The sequence below is a fragment of the Pongo abelii genome, chromosome 19 (assembly GCF_028885655.2).
Source record: "Pongo abelii isolate AG06213 chromosome 19, NHGRI_mPonAbe1-v2.0_pri, whole genome shotgun sequence".
In the NCBI taxonomy this organism is placed as follows: Eukaryota; Metazoa; Chordata; class Mammalia; order Primates; family Hominidae; genus Pongo; species Pongo abelii.
Genome location: NC_072004.2, coordinates 69,787,197 through 69,813,774, shown reverse-complemented (window position 1 = coordinate 69,813,774; position 26,578 = coordinate 69,787,197). Strand labels below are relative to the sequence as shown.

At 41.1% G+C, this 26,578-nt stretch overlaps 1 protein-coding gene across 40 annotated transcripts in view; it reads right to left on the bottom strand.

Annotated features, from left to right (window-relative positions):
• Positions 1-26,578, bottom strand: part of CDK12 (cyclin dependent kinase 12) — a 106,325-nt gene that overhangs the window by 32,942 nt on the left and 46,805 nt on the right. For 18 of the 40 annotated variants that reach the window (XM_054546513.2, XM_054546517.2, XM_054546516.2 and 15 more), the window contains exons 7-14: positions 24,904-24,960; positions 22,957-23,058; positions 18,773-18,850; positions 17,024-17,140; positions 14,478-14,609; positions 9,675-9,886; positions 8,239-8,691; positions 3,500-3,917 (exon numbers count right to left, since the gene is read on the bottom strand). In XM_054546513.2, coding sequence (XP_054402488.2) covers positions 3,500-3,917; positions 8,239-8,691; positions 9,675-9,886; positions 14,478-14,609; positions 17,024-17,140; positions 18,773-18,850; positions 22,957-23,058; positions 24,904-24,960 — 1,569 coding nt within the window. Of the gene's footprint in view, positions 1-2,274; positions 3,918-8,238; positions 8,692-9,674; positions 9,887-14,477; positions 14,610-17,023; positions 17,141-18,772; positions 18,851-22,956; positions 23,059-24,903; positions 24,961-26,578 lie in introns of those variants that run through there. The other 22 variants (XM_054546532.2, XM_054546529.2, XM_063718184.1 and 19 more) reach the window with 6 other exon arrangements.

Sequence of the window (26,578 nt, the reverse complement as noted above, 5' to 3'; positions counted from 1 at the left end):
AAATATTTAATTTTCCAATCTCCACTTTCCATTTTTATAAACTGAAAGAAAAAAATTTAATATATTACAAAATATCTGTACATGGACAAGATACACCCAATGGGGGTCAAAAACAAGAGAGAGAAAGGAATACAGTGTCAGGAACCTAAATCAGGGAGAATGAGGTGGCAACTGACACTTTTCTGATGCAGCATTCTCTCTCAAAACCTGCTGGTAACCATTTTAGCACGGTAACTATATATGCATATTATATATACACACACACATACAAGTGGTTGGGTGATGTCTATGGCATAAGCTAATATAAGTTCTACTTGCAAATTTGTGCTAACTGCCCTGCTTTAAACGTATAGATTTGATGTTGCTTTAAAATACTTATCGTTCCTATGGACAGCTGAAGAAAAAACTAAGGAAACTGGGTCAAGTATATTTGTTTTCAAAACCACAAAAATGATCACGGTCAAACCAGTCTTGCCTCCCACTCATGAACAGAATCAGATTTCTCATCTGTTCAAAATAATGTATTTAATAGACTTAATATCTCTCATTGTACAATAATTAAAACAAAACAAAAACCACTTTTGAATGGAATTAATTGGGTTTGTAATTTTCAAATAGTCAAGTTGAAATTCTGCCAAACCTTTACTTCCATCATGTTTATAGATAACATAACTGAAAAATTAACAAATACCTTTTCTTCCTCCATACAGATTCCAGGATTTTTAAATAAGTTTTTTTTCCTCTGCTTTTAGAAATAGTCAAAACTACCAAACTTTGTTTCCATTTTAAAAGATTCCCAGAATGGGGGTGGGGGTGAGATGGGATCATACATACACATACACTCACACATACACTCACCCCCTTCCCTAGTAGGGATGAGGGAATGGAGGCTTAAGTATATTATTTAGGATATTTGGCATAATTAAAAATAAGAGGTGGGAGAGGGGAGGGAAAAACATTATTGATGACTGCTGATAACCAAAATACAATGAAAATATATAGAGAATTTTATTCATATTCGATGGGAAACCAACTTTTTTTCATTGAACAGATACTTCTGAAAGTATCCCAGGCTCAAGTTCTTTAATAAAAAACAGGGAGTGGGGCCCAATAACTCAAATTCAAATATTCTAAAACACAAAGGCCCATGTCTGAGGACTAAGAAGTCAACAGACAGAAGGTTCAGATGAACTTTAATGCAATTTACCAATAGCATGTCAGTAAGCCTAGTAAATCTAACTGGACACACTGGTATAAAAAGCCATCAATGCCAAAATAGCTAGAAGGCTCTCTTTCTAAATCAGTGTTTGGCCCTGGAGGCAAGGCCAGATCAAAAACCAGAGAATAATAAAGAAATACACACACCGATATCTACCTATATCTCATTAACAGGGGAAAACAGTCTTCAAGTAAGTATCTGAAGAGGGTTCTTCTTTCATTTCTTTAAAGTTTTTTTTTTTTTTCTTTTTTTTTTTTTAAGTAATGCACCTTTCTAAGTAGATTTTATTTTTTAAAATAAGAACTTGGCATTGAAACATGAAACTTGAGTTTTGAAAACTACCCTCCAAGATGCTGAAGTATGTTTGCTTTTTCTTTGTAAAAGGGGGCTTAACCTATGTTTCCTGAAGGTCTAAGTCTGTGCAGATAAATTATATGACATGTATCTGTTTTTAAAACACTCTACATGCTGGTACTCCATAGAAACAGAAGCCAGAATGAGGAGCCTCCCAAATTATCCCACCCTGACAGCCCTTCCCTTTTTCATTTCCTGTTTATGATAAGGCAAAGTTCTTGCCTGGAAGCACAATTTAACCCCTTTTACCAAAACCAAATCCAAATCTCTTTGAAGGAAAAATCCCTAAAAGAACTGGCAGGGTGTACACATGCTGGGATGTGGATATGTCAATACTGTTCTTCCTCACGGTATGCTGTTTTAAAATTATTTTTTTAAAAAAGGTCAGGTATTGATGTATCTTCAGAAAAATACCTACCCTACACTAGGTTACATTTCCATGTATCTTCAGGATTTGTTTTTCTCTTTGACAATATCACAATGCTCTGTTTGAAAGGTTTTTGTTTTTTTTTTTGACATAAAAATATATGTGTAAACAATATGCTAAATGCTGTTATTAGCCCTCTAGGTATGGAGGCATCATCTCTAACCACAGCTCAGCAGCAATGTCCAAGCTGTCCACACTTACAAATCAACTTCCCCATCAGAACATGGTTTAAAAAACAAAACATTTTAGAATTGAAGAGTTACAGAGAACAATGTAAGAGTGTGAATTTCCTTTCCTTTATTTCAAAAAAAGTAAAGAATTATCCCAGGTTCTTGGGCATCTCAACGATTTTTTCCAAACAAATGCCTCAAAGAGAGAGAAACAGCGAGAGCGAGAGCAAGCAAGCGAGAGAGAGAGAGAGAGAAAGAGAGAGCACACGTCGGCAAAAAAGGAAAGAGACTGGGTAAAGTCTACCTACTTGCCCAAGAATGCCACGTTCTACAACCTGCTTTATGTGCAGCGAGAAGGGCGTATCTTTTGTCAAAGTGGAGTAAACTTTAAGGATGAGTAATTTATTTGGAAAAAAAGTATGTTCAAGATGCTCAATGGGGAAAAAGTGTTCACTTAAAAGCAAAATGTGAGATGGTGGAGAGGAAAGAAACATTTATTCAAATCAGCCAGGCCACTCTGTTTCCCTTATAGCAAAAGCCAAAGAGCAGCTCAAATTTTGTGAACACTATTCTCTTTAAAGGAAAAACACCCAAAACACCTAAATTAAAATTCAAAAGAAAGAAACCACACACAACCCCCCACCCCAAAACTTTAAAAATCAAAGAGCCTCTCCTGAGCCATATCAAAACTGAAACTGTTCTTTCTCTTTTCCGATCAGTAAGTGCAGGCAATGAACTAATAAAACATTTACTTTTCAATGTAATGATCCTCTCCATATTCTCTACTTTTATCTACTAAGGTAGAGTTGAAGTAAATGTTCTGGCTATAGCCCATCCAGGGGGAACTGGTGCCAACATCATTATTTCGTAAGTCGCCTGCTAGTAGCAAGTGAGCAAGGAATACAACGGACAGCTTTGCAGTAGCCAAATGCAGATGATTACCTCGCTCTGGCAAATGATTTCATTAAAGATTCAGAGAACTGGATGGAAGGATGGATAGGAAAGGAATCTTTCAGGACACTGAAGTCTCTGGGTTAGTAAGGAACTCCTCTCCCTCTTCCCCCTCTTGGTGGGACTCTTGTAGGCCCCCGATAGAGTTTTCCATAAGCAGAAGACTGAGTTGGGCCCCCCCAGTGAAGGCCTGCTCCTGAGCTGCTGGCCCCAGTGGTTCCTGGCCCCAGCTCCCCATAGTTTTGCAATTTGGTCTCTGCATGTACCACAGAATTGCTGCTTCCCTCAGCCTTCAGGAATGGTTGCCCGACCACCGGGTGTAACGCTAAGGGGACCCTGGCAAAACGGAGGTCCTGGTCCCCTGGAAACTGCACTGACCCTGTGCCCTGGTAACTGCTGGACTCCCCAAGGTGGCTCACAGAGCCTGAGAAGGTCCTGTTCTTCACCAGGGTCTGGACCAAGGATTCTGTCAAGGCTGGACCAGAGTTTCGTTCATCAGTGTCAATGGCACTGAACCCTGTTTCAGGCCCATCAGTGTTTCCATAAGTCCTGTTTGGATGGGGTCGGGTGGAGTACTCCATTGGTCTCAAGGCCTGGTGCTCATGTGGCAGGTGGCCAGGAGGCTCTGCTTCAGGCTGGGATAAAAGTTGCAGCAAGGCGGCTGTCACGGCTGGGTTCAACTCCTGGGGGGCGCTGGAAAGATCGCCTTCAACCAGAGGGGGTGGAGGTGGCGGCGGTGGAGGTCCGGGGGGCTCAGGGGGCCTCTTCTCTGGTGGAAGAATGTGAGGAGGACATGCTGTGGAAGGGTTACTTCTTTTAAACACCATCTTAAAAAGCACATGTGATTATAAACACAAACACACACACACTGTGCAACATAAACAAATATCAATATAAGTAACCAGATATATAAAGAATAAAATCTTGGGATCAGAAAATTGCAATTATAAATAAATCAAATGATTAAAAGTAAAACAGGTGCATCCTGGATCTAACAGCTAGTGTAAAAATATCATATGTTTCAAATGATTATCCTGATTTTTGTCTAAGATTTCCTCCATTTCCTTCCTTTAAAGAACTGTTCTAATATGTAGGCTGTTGGCAGACTCCCTGCCCCTTTTTGCTGTTAGATGGAAACATTAAAACAAAGCAGAAGGAAGGAAGATGAGAGGGAACAATATACATGCTGTGGTCACATTTCTAGGACATAATCTTGCTGTACAACAGAGACCTTGGGTGGACTTGGCTAACACATTTTACAGAATGTTTGATGACATAGGTTAACCTGAAATAAAACTTAAAGAATATACAGGAGAGATAATAAAGTAAAAAGTTTTCATTACTGTCATGTATAAAAATACACTTGCTTCTCCAAACTTTAGTCACCTCTCCCCAAAATCATAGTCTGAAAGGATTTTAACTACCATATTATCATTCAGCTTCCTATGTTACAGTAATTTTAAAGACTAATTTCTATCATAATTTTCTATTTTGTTTTCCTAACTGCTGCATTTTTTTCCATGCTATGAACAAAAAATCACTATAGCAGTGTCATGCAGAATGAACTGCTGATAAACATCTGTTTATCTTGGAGACAGTGACAAGAACTGAATATTTAGAAATATATTAAATTCATACTATACTCTGTCTTTACAAAGATCTTTTGTCTTTCTTGAACTACTTCCACCAGACTTTCTTTTTTCCACTACTGCCTAAATGTGCTTAAGCATGATAAACATTGTCTGATAATGAACTCCTGCCAAGGCAGGAGAGGAGAGATGTAAAATGGTATGAGTTTGAGGACAAAGAAAACCACTGAGACAGAAGTATGGTCAGAACAATGCCTTTAGAAAATTGAGAGTCATCCTGCTGAAGAAAAGATTTAATGTTTTGGGATATCTTCCAAATGACCGATTTTTCTTTTCCCTATGGAAGCATATTTTAAAATATATATATATAGTCATTCTTCAATTATCTAAGCTGTGATGTAAAGTCATTACTCAAAACAAGCCAAAAACAGTTTTTAGTTATAATTAGATATTTTTGTAGCATATTTACCTTAATTATATTTTGCAAAGACAATCAGTAATTAAGTTTGTATTCCCTTAAGCATGCAGATGAAAGCACTCTGAAAACACTACAAAATTGTAAGGTTGTACAGTACAAAAGATGGTCAGGTGTTACACGTAACATCCAAGCAGGGTGACTAACAGTCCCAGTTTGTCTGGGACTGAGGGGGTTTTCCAGGTTGTCAATGTTCAGCTTTAAAACCGGGACAGTTCAGGAATGAATTGGTGACCCTATGTATAGTACCCAGTTCAGGAATGAATTGGTGACCGTATGTATAGTACCCACCCAAGTTATTTGTTGACTGATTGGCTGGTTGACAGGGTGGCAGGGGAAAATGAATTTACGGACAAAAAATTAGCCATGGAAAATTTTGAACATGGAGAGTAGACATGCTGAAAAAGGAGGGCAAACTGGACTACAAGTAATGATAGATTTCAAAGCCTTTTGCTTTCAACACTCTCTATATAAGGACATCACTGTACCAGTTATTTAAAAAGTATTTCTGGACTACACATAAAATGGAACATGAGGATTTTTAATACCGAGGTCAAATAACTTAAAAATGTATAACTGTAAAAGTGAGATAATCTAAACTTACATTCTCCCAGCTATGCCATTTTTTTGTATTCAAACTTTGCCTTTTATGTAAATAGCCTAATTATGTTTCAACAGAACAACTGAGGTCAAATTCTTTCATATGTGTAAAATAAAAATTCTATTCCAAAGTAGCAAAGGCTGGGCATGGTGGCTCAGGCCTGTAATCCCAGTACTTTGGGAGAACAAGGAAGGCAGATCACTTGAGGTCAGGAGTTAGAGACCAGCCTGGCCAACAAGGTTAAACCCCGTCTCTACTAAAAATACAAAAAAATTAGCCGGGCCTAGTGTCACATGCCTGTAATCCCAGCTACTAGGAGGCTGAGGCAGGAGAATCGCTTGAATCTGGGAGGTAGGGTTTGCAGTGAGCTGAGATCACGCCACTGCACTCCAGCTTGGGTGACAGAGCGAGACTCCATCTCAAAAACAAACAAACAAAAAAACTTATTAAAATAAGCCTAATACTTCTTAAAATATGAATTATAAATCATATTGTTGTGATCTAAAGTATCAATGTTGTCAATCCTTAAAAGTATGGACTTTTGGCTGGGTGTGGTGGTTCACACCTGTAATCCCAGCACTTTGGGAGGCTAAGAAGGGTGGATCACCTGAGGTCGGCAGTTCAAGACCAGCCTGGCCAACACAGTGAAACCTCACCTCTACTAAAAATACAAAAAAAAAAATTAGCCAGGTGTGGTGGCAGGTGCCTGTAATCCCAGCTACTTGGGAGGCTGAGGCAGGAGAATTGCTTGAACCCAGGAGGCAGAGGCTGCAGTGCACCAAGATCGCGCCATTGCATTCCAACCTGGGCGACAGAGACTCTGTCTCAAAACAAACAAAAAAATAGTACAGACTTTTAGGATTGACAACAATAAGGATGTATTATTGAAATGTAAAAATAAATTTAAAACTTCAGGCCGGGGTCAGTGGCTCAAGCCTGTAATCCCAGCACTATGGGAGGCTGAGGCGGGCAGATCACCTGAGGCTGGGAGTTTGAGATCAGCCTGGCTAACATGTTGAAACCTCGTTTCCACTAAAAATACAAAATTAGCTGGGGATGGAGGTGCATGCCTATAATCCCAGCTACTCGGGAGGCTGAGGCAGGAGAATCGCTTGAACCCAGGAGGCGGAAGTTGCAGTGAGCCAAGATCATGCCATTGCACTCCAGCCTGGGCAATGGAGTAAGACTCCGTCTCCAAAAACAAACAAACAAATAAACAAACAAACAAAACCCTTCATTTTACTCATTTGATTTCAACTTATCACCCTTCCCAATAAGTACAGAATAGCAAAACAGCAGCCCAATTAATAGGCTGTCACCTTCTCTGGTTTATACAGTCTGCCCTCTGGTGGAAGTGCTAATTAACAGTGAAAGGGCTAAATAGAGATAGCAGGGGAGAAACAAGAACAAGTGAGCCACTGTAGAGGCATCAGCTGAATAATCCAGGGGTGACTGCAATAATTAGTCATGGCATTTCTACACTTTCCTCTGAAAAGTAAATCCAACAACTTCTGGCCATAGGCCAGGCCTTAAAACATATACTTTCTGCACCACCTCATATGAAATGTGAATGTAGGACCCTAAAGTTGAAGATTAATATATCTCTTCAGCCCTCGAGCCTCTTCTTATTCCCCAATTCATGGGGTCTTCATGGACAGTGAGAATTTCCAAGGAGTTAAAAACATTTTTACATAAGTAAAGATTTTGCAAATACAGTGTGAATCAGAATTAAAGAATTTAAACTGCTTTTCCCTCTAATAAATTGCACGCTATGGTCATGAGAGATTAAAGTATAACTTATCCCCATTTTCCTTTTTTTCTTTATAATGTACGCACTTCCTGATCTGGGGTCCACTCAATTGCTTCTATCAGAAACAGATTTAAAGGAATTGTTCTTATACACTATTATTTTTGGGAAAAGAAATGTATACTGTTAATTATCTACTTAGAAATATTCCCAAATTATTCTTCAGGAAATTAACAATGATATTTTATTAGGGTTTTCTTGATTGTATCTTCCAGGAAAGACTGGCATTCAGCATCCACTCCACTAGAGATAAAGAAGTATAGTCTGATAATGGTTTGTTTGGAAGTCAGATTTCCAAGTGCTAGGACTAGCTGGCCACCACACACAGTTCAAGATGTGTGGTTCAAGATGCATCACTAGCTATGGCTGTGGTTTCCTTGGTTAGAACACAGGGGCTTTACTTACCTATCTCCTAGGAAGTGGAAAAACAATCAGTATAGGAAAGGTGCTTTGGGAAGCTTTGAGACTTAAATAAAAGAAGCCAAGCGAGAAATACATTACTTGGTGCTATGTTCTCCTGTAGACTAGGTTACAGAATAACTGAAACCAAGGCCATTGATGTGGGGGAAAAAAAAATGTTAAGAGATTTTCAAGAGGGTATCAACAGCACCTGAGCTCAATGAGATTCATGACCGGTCTGTTTACCTGCTGCCTCCTCCTGTGGCATTGTGGGAGTTCTTCGGGGCCCCTGTGGCCCACTGTTCTTGTCACTGTTGTTTTCCTCCAGACTGCCTGCTGGCTCTTGGGTTTTCATCAGCTGACTCAAGAGAACTGCCAAAATATTCTGCATGTCAGCTGGTGTGCTTGAAGCTTCAAGGGTCGTCTGTTCTGCTGAAGGCAGGATCACTGGGGCAGAGGGTGCTTCCTTCAAAGACTCCTCTGGGGCCATGGTCTCTGAGTCCTGCTGCTGGGAAGTAGCTTCCGTCAGGGCACTGATGGATTGGTTCAGGGCTTCCAGCTGCTGCTGTATCTCTGGGTTGGAGTGGATGTTAAGCAGCTGTGCCATTTGAGGGATGCTCAGGTCGGTTTGGCTCTGCAGCAGGTTTAATAACACTGCCAATTCACTTTGATTCAGCTGTTGTGTGATGTCAGCAAGGCCTGTTGAAAGACAGTGAAGCCAATATAAGAGGATCAGATAGGCCAAGGGCCCTTTGCCTTCTTCAACTGGCAACAGCAACTTACAATATCCAAAAAATGAAATTTTCATTTTAAATGTCTCATTTTTTCATGCCTCAAAATGTCATGACACATTTTCTTATTCTTTATGCTTTCGCTTAAGAAATACAGGCACTAATAACTAAAACATCTTTGGATTGTGCATAAAAGTGACTTCACTTTATCTGTATTTTTCAAGTTCTGTGATTTTCAATCCTTTATTATACATCAGAATTACTAAGAGAGATTTAAAAATCTCTCCTATTCAGATGCCTCAGGACCCATCCCTAGAGATAGGCAATCGTATAGGCATATTTGTTTTTAAAGCTTCCAGGATGATTCTAATGTACAGCCAGTATTAAGAGCCACTGCTATAAGTGAAGAAGGGAGGGAAAGTGAACCAGAAAAAAGAGTATCTTTTGTCCCAAAGAATTGGTCATAACACAGGAGAACTACTTTGTTATAATAGTTCAATATGATATAGTTTCAGATACATTTAGATCAAAATGACAGTCTATAAAACAACATTTAGCAATTGTAATTTAACACAATTAGATTCTATGAAGGTCTTATCAAATCTAATATAAACAAGGCTCCAAATTATGTGTTTTATAAAGTCACGGGTGAACTAACCTTAAATTAAATTTGGCTTACCTAATTCACTGATTTATGCCACACATCTAATTGAGATACAGTGTTCCGTACATATTTCAGGAAAGGAAAATGATCTATTGTAGACTTTCTGGACCATATGTAAAAAACTTGGTTAATCTCCTTCTTGCCATAATGAGGACATTAACCTCTTTCCTAATGGTTCACTGGACAAAAACTAAAAAACAGACACACACACAAACTCCTTACACTTGACCTTCAAAACCTGCCAAATACGCTTAGCAAAAGCACAAAGGCCCCATTCTGGCACTGACCTATTGCATCCCCAGCCCCAGACTCCACCTTGCCAGGAGCAGGCTGAGGTGGTGCTGGGCTGCTGTTCTTCACAGGCTCAGTACTTGTCCCTGAGGTAGTTTCTTTTCGAGAAGTTTTGGATGGAGGTGGCTCTTCGACTACAACACCACTTTGTCGCTGACGTCGCCGTTTCTTACTCCACAACTCATGGCAATCCTGCCAGTGGGGGAGGCTAGAAAAAGACAAAGCAAAGGGGAAATATGTATGGGAATGCAGCAGTGAATGAATGGAGGAGCAAAGGATTAAAATGGGAAGGCAAAGACTGTGGGAAATGTAAAGAATAAGGAAAACAAAAATAACCAAAAAAGTTAGTAAGTAGGTAACAGCAGTGTAAAATAAATCATGGCAGATGGTAGTCTGAGGAAATGAAAGTACAAAAGTCCAAGAAAGTTACATAGTGAGAAAGGAGGATCTTGCTAATACTAGGTACAGACCAGCTATATAAATTCCCATATAAATACTGTCTTTCCTTGGCATAACAAGAATAAAGGAGAACTGTATTGGTCAAGTTTCAGTAGGGAATAAAGAGGAGGACAGTAATGGCTGGCTTGTTAATGTATACAGAAGGTCGAGGAAAGGTGGTGACTTAAACCATGGAACCATGTATCATGATCAAAACATCTCTGTGCAAAATCAACTTATGTGTAATTTGGTTTGTGAGGACCAAAGACTAGTTCTTTCCCCTTTCTGCCCACAGAATTTCTATGACTGGATATCAACTTGCTCATCTGTGGAGTTCAGCACTACGTATAACTTAGTCCAGATTCTCCCATACAACCAGACCAAGTAGGTCAAATCTTACTATAAAAATCTCTCTATAATAGGAGTTCCCAAATTTCAGTAAAACCCTTATATGTTTCAAGTCATATTCAATGTATCAATATTCTAGTGTAATAAATGAATTTGGCTGGGCGCGGTAGCTTACGCCTGTAATCCCAGCACTTTGGGAGGTAGAGGCAGGCGGTTCATGAGGTCAGGAGTTCGAGACTAGCCTGGCAACATGGTGAAACCTGGTCTCTGCTAAAAATACAAAAATTAGCCAAGTGTGGTGGTGTGTGCCTGTAATCCCAGCTACTATGGAGGCTTAGGCAGGAGGACTGCTTGAACGTGGGAAGTGGAGGCTGCAGTGAGCCGAGATCACGCCATTGGCACTCCAGCCTGAGCAACAGAACAAGAGTCTGTCTCAAAAAAATAAATGAATTTGGACATTTCTTTGGAGCAATCAGATTTAGAATTACTTGCTACCTACTCATGAACTAACATCCTATCCATTTTTAAGACATGCAGTCTTTAAGGTAAGAAAATGACCCCCAAAATTTGACATTAAAGCTATAATACTGTCACTGACAAATTCAAAGATAAAATACTTTTTTTTTCTTTTTCTTTTCTTTTGAGACAGAGTCTTGCTCTGTTGCCCAGGCTAGAGCGCAGTGGTGCAATCTCGGTTCACTGCAACCTCTGCCTCCCAGGTTCAAGCGATTCTCCTGCCTTAATCTCCCTGAGTAGCTGGGACTACAGGTACACGCCACTATGCCTGGCTAATTTTTGTATTTTTTAGTAGAGACGGGGTTTCACTATGTTGGCCAAACTGGTCTCGAACTCATGACCTCAGGTGATCTGCCTGCCTCAGCCTCCCAAAGTGCTGGGATTACAGGCATGAGCCACCGTGCCAGGCCAGATAAAAGACTTTTTATGTGCTATAATGTGGGATATGAACCTCTGAAGTTCCAATACAATACAGAGGCATTCATAAGATTTTAATGAAATAGAGACATATTAAAAGATCATATTTCTTTTATGTTAATTTTTTGAGATGGAGTATCACTCTATGGTCCAGGCAGGAGTGCACTGGCACAATCTCGGCTCACTGCAACCTCCACCTCCCGAGTTCAGGCGATTCTCCTCCCTCAGCCTCCCGAGTAGCCAGGACTACAAGCACACACCACCACACCTGGTTAATTTTTTGCATTTTTAGGAGAGATGGGGTTTTACCATGTTGGCCAGGCTCTCTTGAACTCCTGACCTCAGGTGATTCATCCACCTCGGCCTCCCAAAGTGCTGGGATTACAGGCGTGAGTGACCGTGCTCGACCGAAAGATCTTATTTCTTACATCAAAATTCAGTAATCTGGCTGGGCGCGGTGGCTCACGCCTATATCACAGCACTTTGGGAGGACGAGGCAGGTGAATCACCTGAGGTCAGGAATTGGAGACAAGCCTGGTCAACATGGTGAAACCTCATCTCTACTAAAAATACAAAAATTAGCCAGCTGTGGTGCTGGGCTCCTGTAATCCAGCTACTCAGGAGGCTGAGGCACAGGAATCGCTTGAAGCTGGGAGGTGGAGGTTGCAGTGAGCTGAGATTGTGCCCTGCACTCCAGCCTGGGTGACAGAGTGAGAGACCCTGTCTCAGAAAAAAACAAAAACAACAAAAAAAACTGGCAGTGATGCAAACCATTTAAAACTGGGACTGTTGGCCGGGCTCAGTGGCTCATGCCTGTAATCCCAGCACTTTTGGAGGCCGAGGCAGGCAGATCACCCGAGGTCGGGACTTCAAGACCAGTCTCACCAATATGGCGAAACTCTGTTTCTACTAAAAATACAAAATTAGCCAGGCATGGGGGCGCATGCCTGTAATCCCAGCTACTCGGCAGGCTGAGGCAGGAGAAACGCTTGTGGTGAGTCGAGATCACACCACTGCACTCCAGCCTGGGCAACAAGACTGAAACTCTGTCTCAAAAAAAATAATAACAAAAAAAACCCCCAAAAAACTGGGACTATCTCTGCAAGTGTGAGATATACATGGTCACCAGAGACATGCATGATTACAGCAGAAGGAATGGTTAAGAGCAAAAACCAGAAGGAGGCCAAGCATGTGTCTCCTGCCTGTAATCCCATGACTTTGGAAGGCTGAGGCGGGAGAATTACTTGAGCCCAGGAGTTTGAGACAGTCTGGACAACATTGTGAGACCCCATTTCTACAATTGGAAAAAAAAAAGGCTGGGAGTGGTGGCTCATGCCTGTAATCCCAACACTTTGGGAGGCTGAGGCAGGCAGATCACCTGAAGTCAGGAGTTTGAGACCAGCTTGGCCAACATGGTGAAACCCTGTCTCTACTAAAAATACAAAAAAATCAGTCAGGCGTGGTGGCCTGCACCTGTAATCCCAGCTACTCAGGAGACTGGGACAGGAGAACCGCTTGAATCCAGGAGATGGAGGTTGCAGTGAGCCGAGATCACGCCACTGCACTCCAGCCTGGGCGACAGAGAGAGACTCCATCTCGGAAAAAACAAAAAAGGCTGGGAGCGGTAGCTCACACCTGTAATCCCCGCACTTTGGGAGGCCGAGGTGGGCGGATCACCTGAGGCCAGGAGTTCAAGATCAGCCCAGCCAACGTGATGAAACCCTGTCTCTACTAAAAATACAAAAATTAGCCGGGCATGGTGGCGTAATTCCAGCTACTTGGGAGGCTGAGGCAGGAGAATTGCTTGAAATCGGGAGGCGGAGATTGCAGTGAGCTGATATCGCACCACTGCACTCCAACCTGGATGCGAAGAGTGAAACTCCGTCTCAAAACACACAAACAAACAGGCCAGGCACGGTAGCTCACACCTGTGATCCCGGCACTTTGAGAGGCCAAGATGGGCAGGAGTTCAAGACCAGCCTGGCCAACATGGTGAAACCCCATCTCTACTAAAAATACAAAAAAATGGCCAGGCATGGTGGCTCATGCCTGTAATCCCAGCACTTTGGGAGGCCGAGGTGGGCGGATCACCTGAGGTCGGGAGTTCGAGACCAACCTGACCAACATGGAGAAACTCTGTCTCTACTAAAAACACAAAATTAGCTGGGCATGGTGGCACGTGTCTATAATTCCAGCTACTTGGGAAGGCTGAGGCAGGTGAATCGCTTGAACCTGGGAAGCGGAGGTTGCGGTGAGCTGAGATTGTGCCATTGTACTCCAGCCTGGGGAACAAGAGCGAAACTCCATCTCAAAAAATAAAACAAAACAAAACAAAAATACAAAAAAATTAGCCGGGTGTGGTGGCAGGCACCTGTAATCCTAGCTACTTGCAAGGCTAAGGCAGGAGAATCGCTAGAACCCGGGAGGTGGAGGAGGCAGAGCAAGATTCCATCTCAAAACAACAACAACAATAACAACAACAACACACTGGGCGCAGTGGCTTACGCCTGTAATCCCAGCACTTTGGGAGGCCAGGGTGGGTCACCTGAGGTCAGGAGTTCGAGACCAGCTGGGCCAGCAAGGTGTAACCCTGTCTCTACTAAAAATACAAAAATTAGCTGGGTGTAGTGGTGTGTGCCTGTAGTCCTATCTACTCGGGAGGCTGAGGCAGGAGAATCACTTGAACCCTGCAGAGGTTGCAGTGAGCTGAGTTGCGCCACTGCATTCCAGCCTGGGCGACAGAGACTCAATCTCAAAAATAAATAAATAAACAAACAAATCCACAAAAATCTAAAAGGAATACTTTCAAAGAGGCTCTATAGAACAATATTCTGGGATGGAGATCCAGGGACAAAAGAAGACAGCTTGAGTCAAATTAGAACAAGTATCAAAGCTAAATCTATTACTTATATAAAGAAAAAACAACAAAGATAAAATAAAAAAAACAAACCTCAACCATAATACTCAAAGACACCTCTTTCATTCGGGTCTTACTGGGCATTTGTGGTTCTTTTATGAGTTTCTCATTGTCTAAGGCCCAGGGAAAGGTTTAGGGTCACAACATGGCTACCAGCACTTACTCTGGAGGAGCCATTTTGCTGAGTTCGACATCTTTAAGGAAGTCGCTCTGTAGGGTCTGTTCAGCTGTGCACCGCTTACTAGGATCTAGTGTCAGCATGTGGTCCAATAAATCAAGTGCTGCAGAAGGAATGCTATGTAAAAGAACACAGAAAGGACAAGTTCACAATGACCCTACAGTTCTCAAATTTGTAATTTTGTTTCAAAGGGTCTCACACCTGTAATTCCAGCACTTTGGGAGGCCAAGGTAGGACTGCTTGAGGCCAGAAGTTTGAGATCAACCTGGACAACATACTGAGACCTCATCTCTACAAATATATATATTTTTTAATTAGCTGGGTGCAATGCTGTGCACCCTGTAGTCTCAGCTATTTGGGAGGCTGACATTGGAAAATCACTTGAGCCTAGGAATTTGAGGCTGCAATGAGTTCTTACTGCACAACTGCATTCCAGCCTGGGCAACAGAGCAAGAGCCCATCTCTTTTAAAAAAAAAAAAAAAAAAAAAGGATGGGTAATGGTGGCTCACGCCTATAGTCCCACACAGCACTTTGGGAGGCTGAAGCGAGTGGATCGTTTGAGGCCAGGAGTTCAGGACCAGCCTGGCCAACACAGTGAAACCCCATTAGCCAGGCATGGTGATGCACGCTTGTAATTCCAGCTCCTCGGAGGGCTGAGAATTACCTGGACCCAGGAGGCGGAGGTTGCAGTGAGCCAAGATCACACTGCTGCACTCCTCCAGCCTAAGTGACAGAGTGAGACGGTCTCAAAAAAAAAAAAAAAAAGTCTTGGAATTTCCATGTAAAACCAAAGAAAGCAAGCTGGAGGTTGGCTAACACAAGCAAGCAGATTTGCTCCCACACAGGATTTAAGAAATGCTGGGCCGGGCACAGTAGCTCATGCCTGTAATCCCAGCACTTTGTGGGGCCGAGGCGGGCGGATAATCTGAGGTCAGGAGTTCGAGACCAGCCTGGCTAACATGATGAAACCCCGTTTCTACTAAAAATACAAAAAATTAGCTGCGTGTGGTGGTGCGTGCCTGTAATCCTTGCTACTCAGGAGGCTGAGGCAGGAGAATCACTTGAACCCAGGAGGCAGAGGCTGCAGTGAGCCGAGATGATGCCATTGCACTCTGGCTTGGGCAACAAGAGTGAAACCCCATCTCAAAAACAAACAAACAAACAAACAAGAAATGCCGTGCTATATATAACACAAGTAAAAAATATGGCCAATTCTGGCTAGGTGTGGTGGGCTTACACCTATAATCCCAGCTCTTTGGGAGGCTGAGGTGGGCAGATCACTTGAGGTCAGGAGTTCAAGACCAGCCTGGCCAACATGGTGAAATGACATCTCTACTAAAAATACAAAAATTAACTGTGCATGGTGGCGGGTGCCTGTAATTCCAGCTACTTGGAAGGCTGAGGCAGGAGAATTGCTTGAACCTGGGAGACGAAGGTTGTGGTGAGCCAAGATCGTGTCACTGCATTCCAACCTAGGTGACACACACAAAAATATGGCCAGTTCTATCCATCTATTAAAGTTAAAAAAAGTAAAATAAAATAACAGAGACGGAAAAAACTAAGAAGAAAACAAAACCAAAACATGGCCAGGCGTGGTAGCACAACCAGTGATCTTCCTGCCTCAACCTCTCAAAGTTTAAGCCCAGCACTTTGGGAGGCTGAGGCAGGAAGAGCACTTGAGCCCAGGAGCTCAAGACCAGCCTGGGCAACATTAGGAGACCCTATCTCTACACGGAAAAAAAAAAAAAGCCAGGTGTGGTGGTGGGTGCCTGTGGTCCCAGCTATTCAGAAGGCTAAGGTGGGGCCGGACGCAGTGGCTCACGCTTATAATCCCAGCACTTTGGAAGGTGGAGGTGGGTGGATCACAAAATCAGGAGTTCAAGACCAGCCTGGCCAACATGCTGAAACCCTGTCTCTACTAAAAATACAAAAATTAGCTGGGCACAGTGGCAGAGGCCTGTAATCCCAACTACATTGGGAGGCTGAGGCAGGAGAATCGTTTGAACTCAGAGGGGAGAGGTTGCAGTGAGCCAAGATCATGCCACTGCACTCCAGCCTGGGTGGCAAAGTGAGACTCTGTCTCAAAAAACAACAACAACAACAAAAAAAAGGCGGCTAAGGTGGGAGGATTGCTTGAGCCCAACAGGTCAAGGCTGCAGTGAGCCCTAAACGTGCCACTGCACTCCAGCCTGGACAACAGAGCAAGACCCCGTCTCAATTTAAAAAACAAACAAACAAAACCCATGAAGTCAAAAATTCCATTCTCTTTTTCTCATGGGAAGATCAAGAAGGCTATGAGAAAATTTACATATTGTTCAAAATAAAATGGTTTTCTATTGTCTAAAGCCTTCGGAAGAGAAAATTACAAAAGGACTATGATAAAACTCATATACTGTTCAAAACTAAAATGTTTTCCTACACTGTGTTGCCATGATAAATTGGGACAACATTAACTCCCCAGACCAGGAAAAAGTCAAGTCCCAATACTAGCCAGACACAGAAACGAGATGTACATTTTCCCCAAACTCACAAAGAGAATTCTTCTCGTAGACGCCTTCGATATTGCTTCTTCGGTTTCATGGTGTTGAAGTAGGGCAGTTTGATAACATCAGGCCACACAGCTGGACAAGGGCTACCACAAAGTCGGCTGAAAACAAAGCAAAAGCAAGAACAATGGAGTGAGTGAGTCAACATCATGAATTCTGGAGGTTTCAGAAGCAGAAATTATTACCTCCTGAGGTCTGGGGAATCTGCTTATTACATTAGAGGGCATGCAAAAAGGAAAATATGACATTACTGCTTTAAGGGCAGAAAGGCATAGAACAGAAAGAACTGGTTATAACAGAGCAAAGAAAAAATACTGGGATAATAATACTAAATGATCCACATTACTTGGATTTGTGAAATGTTTTAATCCCCCCATACAGGTTTTTATTACCAGTTTTGTTCTGTTCAGTTAATAGTAATTACAAAGGGCTAAGTTGGTCCTATAGTACCCCTATAGGGTAAACTGTGAGATGAGAAGACAGTATAAGACTGAAAATTTTGAGAGATAATCAACAGTTTACCAAATAACAACAACAAAAAAATCACCTTTATCACCTTTAAAAAACGTCTACATTGGCCGGGCACGGTGGCTCACGCCTGTAATCCCAGCACTTTGGGAGGCCGAGGTGGGTGGATCACGAGGTCAGGAGATCGAGACCATCCTGGCTAACATGGTGAAACCCCGTCTCTACTAAAAATACAAAAAAATGAGCCGCGTGTGGTGGTGGGCACCTGTAGTCCCAGCTACTCAGGAGGCTGAGGCAGGAGAATGGCTTGAACCTGGGAGGTGGAGCTTGCAGTGAGCCGAGATCACGCCATTGCACTCCAGCCTGGGTGACAGAGTGAGACTCCGTCTCAAAAAAAAAAAAAAAAAAAAAGTCTACATTAGGCTGGTGTGGTGGCTCACGTGTGTAATCCCAGCATTTTGGGAGGTCAAGGCGGGAGGATTGTTTGAGCCCAGGAGTTCCAGCCCAGGCAACAAACATAATGAGACCTTGTCTCTACAAAACAAATGAACGAAAAATAGCTGCGACTACAGGTGTAGTCCAAGCTACTCAGGAGGGTAAGGTGGGAGGATCACTTGAGTGCAGGAGTTTAAGGCTGCAGTGAACTATGATCACACCACTGCACTCCAGTCTAGGTGACAGAGCGAGACCCTGTCTATTAAAAAAAAAAAAATACAAAAAACATTGGCCTGCTATATTCTTCCCTTTAATTTTATTGAAAAAAAAACAAAACAAAAACAAACCCACCCAAATGCCAGCCCAATCCTGGGCTTTCCCCATATTTTCTATTATAGGTTGTATTTTATAACTATTTACATGCTATATACCTTACTAAACTCTAAATTCTTTGAAGGTGGGGACCTATTTTTTATCTCTGAATCCTAAAGTTTAACGTTAAAAGTAATCTGTTGTATAACAGGCTCAATAAATGTTTGCTGAATAAATTTAACCTAATCTGAGCTATGAATGGAAGAGCCATCCCAAAAATGGTATGCTTTTATATGAAGAGCTAATAAAAAATATGCAAGGTAAGATCTAAAAATTAGGTGAAATAAAACTTCTTTATATGTATAGCCTATGACAAAATAGATGGTAAACCTGACTAAGAGAAACTTACTTGGACATAAGAAACATAAACTCATTCAGAATGACTAGAAAGTGTTAGAAACTGGAGGATGAGAATACCTATCACACCTGGGCACTCAAGAGCACATGTACAGCTGTACCTGATCAGTTCTAGCTGAGCCAGTTCCAGATTGGCTTGAAAAATAGGCTTCTTTGTGAACAGTTCCCCAAGAATACATCTAGAAAAGGTAAAATTGAGAGGTCAGAAGAGAAATTCTTAGAGCCTATTTAAAGTGTCTCAAAAAATTTTTATATTATTAATATGTCGGGTTGCAACCAAGATAAATAGCCCCAAATTTCAGTGTCTGAGTTTCCAAAGAGAAAATATTTCTTGCAGTGAAACAGACAGTATAAAGGATTTAAATCTGCCAGCAGATCAAACTTTTGCCACCTATTAAGGACACTCTATGATCAGAGAAAGGGAGTCAAGAGTGCTTTTCTATCATGCCATTGTAATTAAGGAAATAACTAGAGACAATTTTACAGGGATGCTCAAAATTAAAGAACAATACTAACAAAAAATAAATAAACAAGGATGCTCTCTGCAGTTAGCTTCTTATAAAGTTTGAATTCATTTTTGTCATTAATTGCTCTGTAGAAGATGCACTATACTATAGCCCTCTTGGCACTGTATTTCAAATAAAATAATTTACTGTCATCAGCTAGGATCAGTTGGACTTTTTTTATTTTTATTTTTTGAGATAGAGTCTCACTCTGTCACCCAGGCTGGAGTGCAGTGGCGCAATCTCCACTCACTGCAACCTTTGCCTCTTGGGTTCAAGTGATTCTCTGCTCAGCCTTCCAAGTAGCTGGGACTACAGGCATGCACCACCACATCCAGCTAATTTTTTTGTATTTTTAGTAGAATCTAGTGAATCTAACATGAATAAATCTCAAATCATTTGTGCTGATTAAAAGAGTGGGGGGAGTATATACTATATAATTCCATTTGTATAAAATTCTAGAAATAGAAATTAATCTATAGTGACAGAACGCAGAACAGTGGTTTGTCTGGGAATGGGAGGGTATGGGTAGAGGAAAGGGATTACAAAAGGGCACAAGGAAACTGGTGGGTGATCATTATCTTGGCTGTGTTGATGGTTTTACTGGTGGATATATTATGTCAAAACATATCAAAATATATGCAGTTTATTTTATACTTCAATAAAAAAGGTTTAAATATTGAATGAATTTGATAAGGCTATACTAAACTTTTCTGTACTATTCCTGTAACTTTTCCATACACTGAAATTATTTCAAAATAAAATAAAGGCTGAGCACGGCAGCTCATGCCTGTAACCCCAGCACTTTGGGAGGCCTAGGCAGAAGGATCACTTGAAGCCAGGAGTTCAAGACCAGCCTGGCAACACAGGAAGACCACATCTCTTTAAAATAAGAAAAAAAGATTACATGAATATTCCATACTTTTTGTTATATGCCTGAAATTTTTCATTTTTTTAAAGTGGGGAAAGAAAAAAAATAGTCGATGAATCGTCTGACCTATGCTTTGAAATGAGACAAATACAAAACCAAATTTATACTTTTATTTTAAAATTCTTTAGTTTGACTTAATTTGAGAAAGCAAAACAAACCTAGCTTTTTAAGTAGCATTTTTCTGTTAGAATTTAGACCTCTAAACGAATTACGTTAAAACAACTTCAAAGACAAATTCTTACTTCCTATATTCTCTCAAACCCTATTCAGAGATGGAAAAGTAAAAGTAAAATTTAGGCCAGGCTCGGTGGCTGATGCCTGTAATCCTGGCGCTTGGGGAGGCCAAGGTGGGAGGACTGCTTGAGCCCAGGAGTTTGAGACCAGGCTGGGCAACGTAGTGAGATCCCAACTCTATAAAAAGAAAAAAAAAAGTAAAATTTAATTCTGTTTTCAACATTAACTGCCACATCAAGTTCTAAGTGCAATGTTGTCGTCACAGTGGGTAAAATCAGAGACATTTTAAAAAGAAAAAAAAAAACACTAGGTTTTCAGACTCCTGACATAATTTGCTGTACTAGTCTTTCTAGTTTCTCCTCTTGATTCTAATTTGCACATTGAACTGTTATACCAATTCTCTATAAAAAATCCCATAAAAATATCTTCAGAGAGACTACCATGAATCACCAAAGTAGTAAGTTCACATCAAAACTCAAAACAAAATCTTAATTCAATGAGCCACTGGGCTTTGAAGAATGTCTAACTTTCTGTAGTTTTAATTTCCAATTGTGTTTTTCTGTTTTCTTTTCTTTTGGTTTCCAGTCCTTTGGTGGGAAGACATCTTCATTATGTAATCAACACTTTGCTACTGCTCTGAGGTGGCAGGCTGCACAGACTGAAATAATAGTACCGAACAGAGCTATGAACTTTTCTCATGCATCTTAATGGGACGTTAACTTTAGAGCCTGATTGTGACAATTTAAATGCTAATACTGTGAAAGCAAATTGTCCAGAACAAAAACACACCCAGCTTGAGTCAGTAAAATTTAACTAAGGCTTTATTTGATTTGGGTAGGCTACCACAGAAATTATGCTCTTTCTCCATCATTCTGTTGAATTTTAAAATAAAACCCCTGTAGTGCTCCTCTTCAAGATTAACATTAATAGAGGAAGGAAAAGAATGGAAAGAAGTGATTTGCTCCACTGGGAAGTATATATGTCAGAACTGTAAAGTATAAAGGTCAAGGACAGTGTGTGAGTGGGCATAAATCATACAACATAAGATACAATTAACAAACATGGCCCATTTAAAACATCCATGCCCCAACACACAAACTGTAGTTTCTAAATATCATTTTCCACTAAAAGGAACTAAGACTCCTTAGAGAAATGAATGATTCCAGGTTTGGGACAGGAAATGACAAGCTTTGAACCAAAAACAAGATGTTTTCTACTGTAACACTACTATGGTGTGTCAAAAGGACTCAAAATATAACCTGAATAAGCTCCCACTGGCCAAAGACTGGACAGTTTGAACAAGAATAAGGATAATAACCACAATGGATTAAAATACACGAAATAAGTTTAAATCCACAAATTCATAATAAAACCAAAAAACAAAAACATTTTTCATTGGTCATCTTTGAAGGATACTAGGAAACTACTTCATTATTTTGAAAACCATTATATAAAATGAAAGAATTAACTTTTATTCTACCTTTTCTATATTATTTAGACCTGAGTTCAGCCAAACAGATGGGAGGATATCTTTATATAAGTATTCCAATCAGAAATGATGTAATTAGAATGTGACCATCATAAAATAACCACAAATTAATTAACAGATGTGGGCAATGGCCAAGTAACTGATAACATCCCAAAAAAAGACAATTACATATTATGTAAAGTGGTATGTGTGTATAAATCTCCTCATTTAGAACTGCCCTAATAAGGCCATAATAAAAAGCTGACTAGTTTGTACTGGATTGTTTTGTTTTGTTCTTTCAAAATTCTCCACAGACAACATACTCATTTACTGCTTGTACTCTCTGAGCAGAGGCTCCCACTGCTCCCCACCTCCCAACTCTGATGTACCACTTATTATATAACTTTTGTTAGAAGTACTCAAAACCAACTGTAAAGCAGTTTCAGGGTCTACTACCCTGACCCTGGGTGGGTGGTTAGGAATCAACCTTTAATCCATTTACAATTTGCTAAAAGTAAAAAAGATAAGCTGGGTATGGCAACATGCACCTGTAGTCACAGCTATTCAGGAGGCTGAGGCAGGAGGATTGCTTGAGCCCAGGAGTTCAAGGATATAGTGTGCTATGATCATACTTATGAACAGCCACTGGACTCCAGAATGGGCAACATAGAAAGACTCCATCTCAAACAACAAAAAGATAAAAAATCATGCTAAAAAATACATATATATCATCACAAGGATACAATCTGCGAAATCCAGACTATAAAAGGCTGGATAGGACAAGTGAAATAGTTTCTTCTAATGAAGTTATAAGGAAACAAAATAAATCAAAATTAGGAAACACAGAAGGGGAATGTAAAATTAAAAGATTTGATGTAATCAACTGCAAGCTATGAATCTTACTTGGATATCTTATTTGGATCTCAATTCAAACAAAGTTTAAACAAAAAAAAGAAGAAATCTGTTTTTTTAAAAAAGGGTCGCTGACATTAAGAAATATTCAACAGATTTCCTGGAAATCTGGCCAAAAGTTTATCGCCATCCTTCTGAACTTAAGAAGAGCTCTAAAAAGCCAATGTACAGAGAAAACAAAGTACAAGTCAACAGTATGTAAGTTACAGACAAAAGAAAAAGTTAACAGAACCTTACCCACAGCTCCAAACATCTATGGCTGGTGTGTAACGTTCCTCTCCTAGCAGTAGTTCTGGAGGTCGGTACCACAAAGTAATGACTTTGTTTGTGTAAGGGCGACTGAAATATAAAATACAACCATGACATAAACTTACAGTGGCTTCTGATGAAAAATATTCACAAAACTAAATGCAAATAGAAATAGGTACCAAATGAAGATGAGACTGAAAAACAAATCCAGAGCAACCTAACACTCCAAAAGCAAACTGGTCAGAAGTAGGAGATGAAGAAATAACTTCCAGGCCTGGCGTGGTGGCTCATGCCTGTAATACCAGCACTTTGGGAGGCCTAATGTAATACCAGCACTTTGGGAGGCCTAATGTAATACCAGCACTTTGGGAGGCCTAATGTAATACCAGCACTTTGGGAGGCCTAAAGGGGAGAATCATTTGAGGCCAGTTCAAGACCAGCCTGGTCAACATAGCAAGATCTCATCTCTATTTTTTTTTTTTTTTTTTTTGAGATGGAGTCTTGCTCTGTCCCTCAGGCTGGAGTGCAGTGGCACTATCTCGGCTCATTGCAAGGTCTGCCTCCCAGGTTCATGCCATTCTCCTGCCTCAGCCTCCCAAGTAGCTGGGACTACAGGCACCCGCCACCACGCTCCACTAATTTTTTGTATTTTTAGTAGAGACAGAGTTTCACCGTGTTAGCCAGGATGGTCTTGATCTCCTGACCTCATGGTCCACCCACCTCGGTCTCCCAAAGTGCTGGGATTACAGGCGTGAGCCACCGCGCCTGGTCTATTAAAAAAAAAGAGAAAAGGCCAGGCGTGGTGGCTCACGCCTGTAATCCCAGCACTTTGGGAGGCCAAGCCAGGCAGATCACCTAAGGTCGGGAGCTCGAGACCAGCGTGACCAACATGGAAAAACCCCATCTCCACTAAAAATACAAAATTAGCCAGGCATGGCGGCACATGCCTGTAATCCCAGCTAGTCGGGAGGCTGAGGCAGGGGAATCGCTTGAACCCGGGAGGCAGAGGTTTCAGTGAGCCATGATTGTGCCATTGCACTCCAGCCTGAGCAACAAGAGCAAATCTCCGGGAAAGAAAAAGAAAAAGGAAGAGAAGAGAAGAGAAAAGAGAGAAAAAAATAACTTCCATTCTAATTTATTTATTCCAGCCAAGGGACGATTCAAGAATTTAGATAAAATTTGCTGCCTAAAATGTAAGTGATAATGCTTTCAGATAATTAGGGAATTCTGACAGTTGCTACAACTTGCAGAATACTAGAACATCTAGGAATAAAAAAGATTCTTGGCCGGGTGCAGTGGTGGCTCAAGCCTGTAATCTCAGCACTTTGAGAAGCTGAGGCAGATGAATCACGAGGTCAGGAGTTTGAGACCAGCCTGGCCAACATGGTGAAACCCCGTCTCTACTAAAAATACAAAAAATTAGCTGGGCGTAGTGGCGGGCACCTGTAATACCAGCTACTCGGGAGGCTGAGGCAGGAGAATTTCTTGAACCCAAGAGGCGGAGGTTGCAGTGAGCCGAGATCACGCCACTGAACTCCAGCCCAGGTGACAGAGTGAGACTCCGTCTTAAAAAAAAAAAAAAAAAAGAGATTCTTGGCCAGGTGCGGCGGCTCATGTCTGTAATCCCAGCACTTTGGGAGGCCGAGGCAGGTAGATAGCTTGAGCCCAGGAGTTCAAGACTAACCTAGGCAACATAGCAAAACTCCGTCTCTACTAAAAATACAAAAATTAGCCAGGTGTGATGGCACCCACCTGTGGTTCCAGCTACTTGTGAAACTAAGGTGGGAGAATCACCTGAGCCCACAGAGGTTGAGGCTGCAGTGAGCCGAGATCAAGCCACGCACTCCAGCCTGAGCAACAGAATAAGACCCTGCCTCAAAAAAACGAAACAAAACAAACCTTATTTCTCACATGTAATTTTAATTAATGCCTTACCTCTCTTCAGAGTTATAGAGCCGAGCAAGTCCAAAATCTGCTAGTTTGATTTGCCCACTGTAAAACAAAAAACAATTATTTTCATAAGCAATAGCAGTGGCCTCCAAAATACAACTGAAAAGTCATGCGCCAAGTTAGGAGCTAAAGGAATTACAAAAATAAATTTTAACTTCTGCTCTCTTTGTTCTACTCTTTTCTCTTTCTTTTTAAAAAATTTTATACAATACCCAGTTCATGATTACTTCTACTCTTAACACTCAATCCCCCTAATTAAACCTTTTTTGACTACTTCAATTATAACGCCTTAGGCTTTTAAAAAAAACAAACAATTATTCCATTTTCTGAATTTGACTCCTTAGCTAAATTTATTTCATGGTAAACAACAGTACCTAGAACCTGCTAGATTAAATACTTACTGTTGGGAAAAAAAAAAAAGAAATGAGCTGTTCTAGATTGAGAAAGATTTAAGAGGGCCAACAGTCTGGGCATGGTGGCTCACACCTGTAATCCCAGAACTTTGGGAGGCCACTGTACTCCAGCCTGGGCAACAGAGCAAGACCCTATCTCTGAAAAAACAAGCAAAGAAACCCAGTTTCCTGGGCCGCATTCTTAGAGATGCTGACTCAGTAGAACATGGCTCATGAATCTGCATTTCTAACAGGCCCATATGTGATGCCAATGCAGCTGGCCTGAGAATCAGGCTTTGAGAATCACTTCAAGGAGATCCCAACCATGTTTCACTCTGCTCAGTAATTTTTTTTTTTTTTTTGAGACAGAGTCTCACTCTATTACCTAGGCTGGAGTGCAATGGTGCAACCCTGGCTCACTGCAGCCTTGATGATCTCCCAGGTTCAAGTGATTCTCCAGCCTCAGCCTCCCGAGTACCTGGGACTATAGGCGTGCACCAATATGTCCAGCTAATTATTTTATTTTTTGTAGAGACAGAGTTCCCCTATGTTGCCTAGGCTGGTCTTAAATTCCTGTGCTCAAGTGATCCTCCCTCCTCAGCCTCCCAAAGGGCTGGGAGTATAGGCACGGGCCACCATGACTGGCCTCTGCTCAGTATTCTATCCTTGACAGTGATATAAAGGAATTTTTTTTTTAAGTTCCAGGGTACATGAGGTTTGTTACATAGGTAAATGTGTGCCATGGTGGTTTGCTGCACCTATTGACCCATCACCTAAGTATTAAGCCCAGCAAGCATTAGCTATTTTTCCTGATGCTCTCTCTCCTCCTGCATGAAGGAATATTTTTGAAAACTGCAAGACAAAATGTTGGAAATCTATTTAAAAACTATTTATTTATTGGAGGGGGTGGGCAATGCAAAAAAAACCCAACAACTACTTATTGACTACTTTGGATTAATGATATTTATCTAAATTCATGTAACCTGTTTAGTCATATTTACAGCCTTGCTACTTCTTGGGACATGAAAAGCCAGCTCACTCTCATAGGAAGCTAGCGTAGGTGTCTAATAGCTCAGATCAGGCAAAAAAGTGAGATACAGATTGTGCATCCAAATCCAAAAATGTGAAATCCAAAATTTTTCAGAACCTTTTTCCCCCCCTCTCTGTCTGAAGCGAAATCTGAAACTTTTTGAGTGCCAACATGACACTCAAAGGAAATGCTCACTGGAACATTTCAGATTTTGGATGTTCAGAACCAGTAAATATAA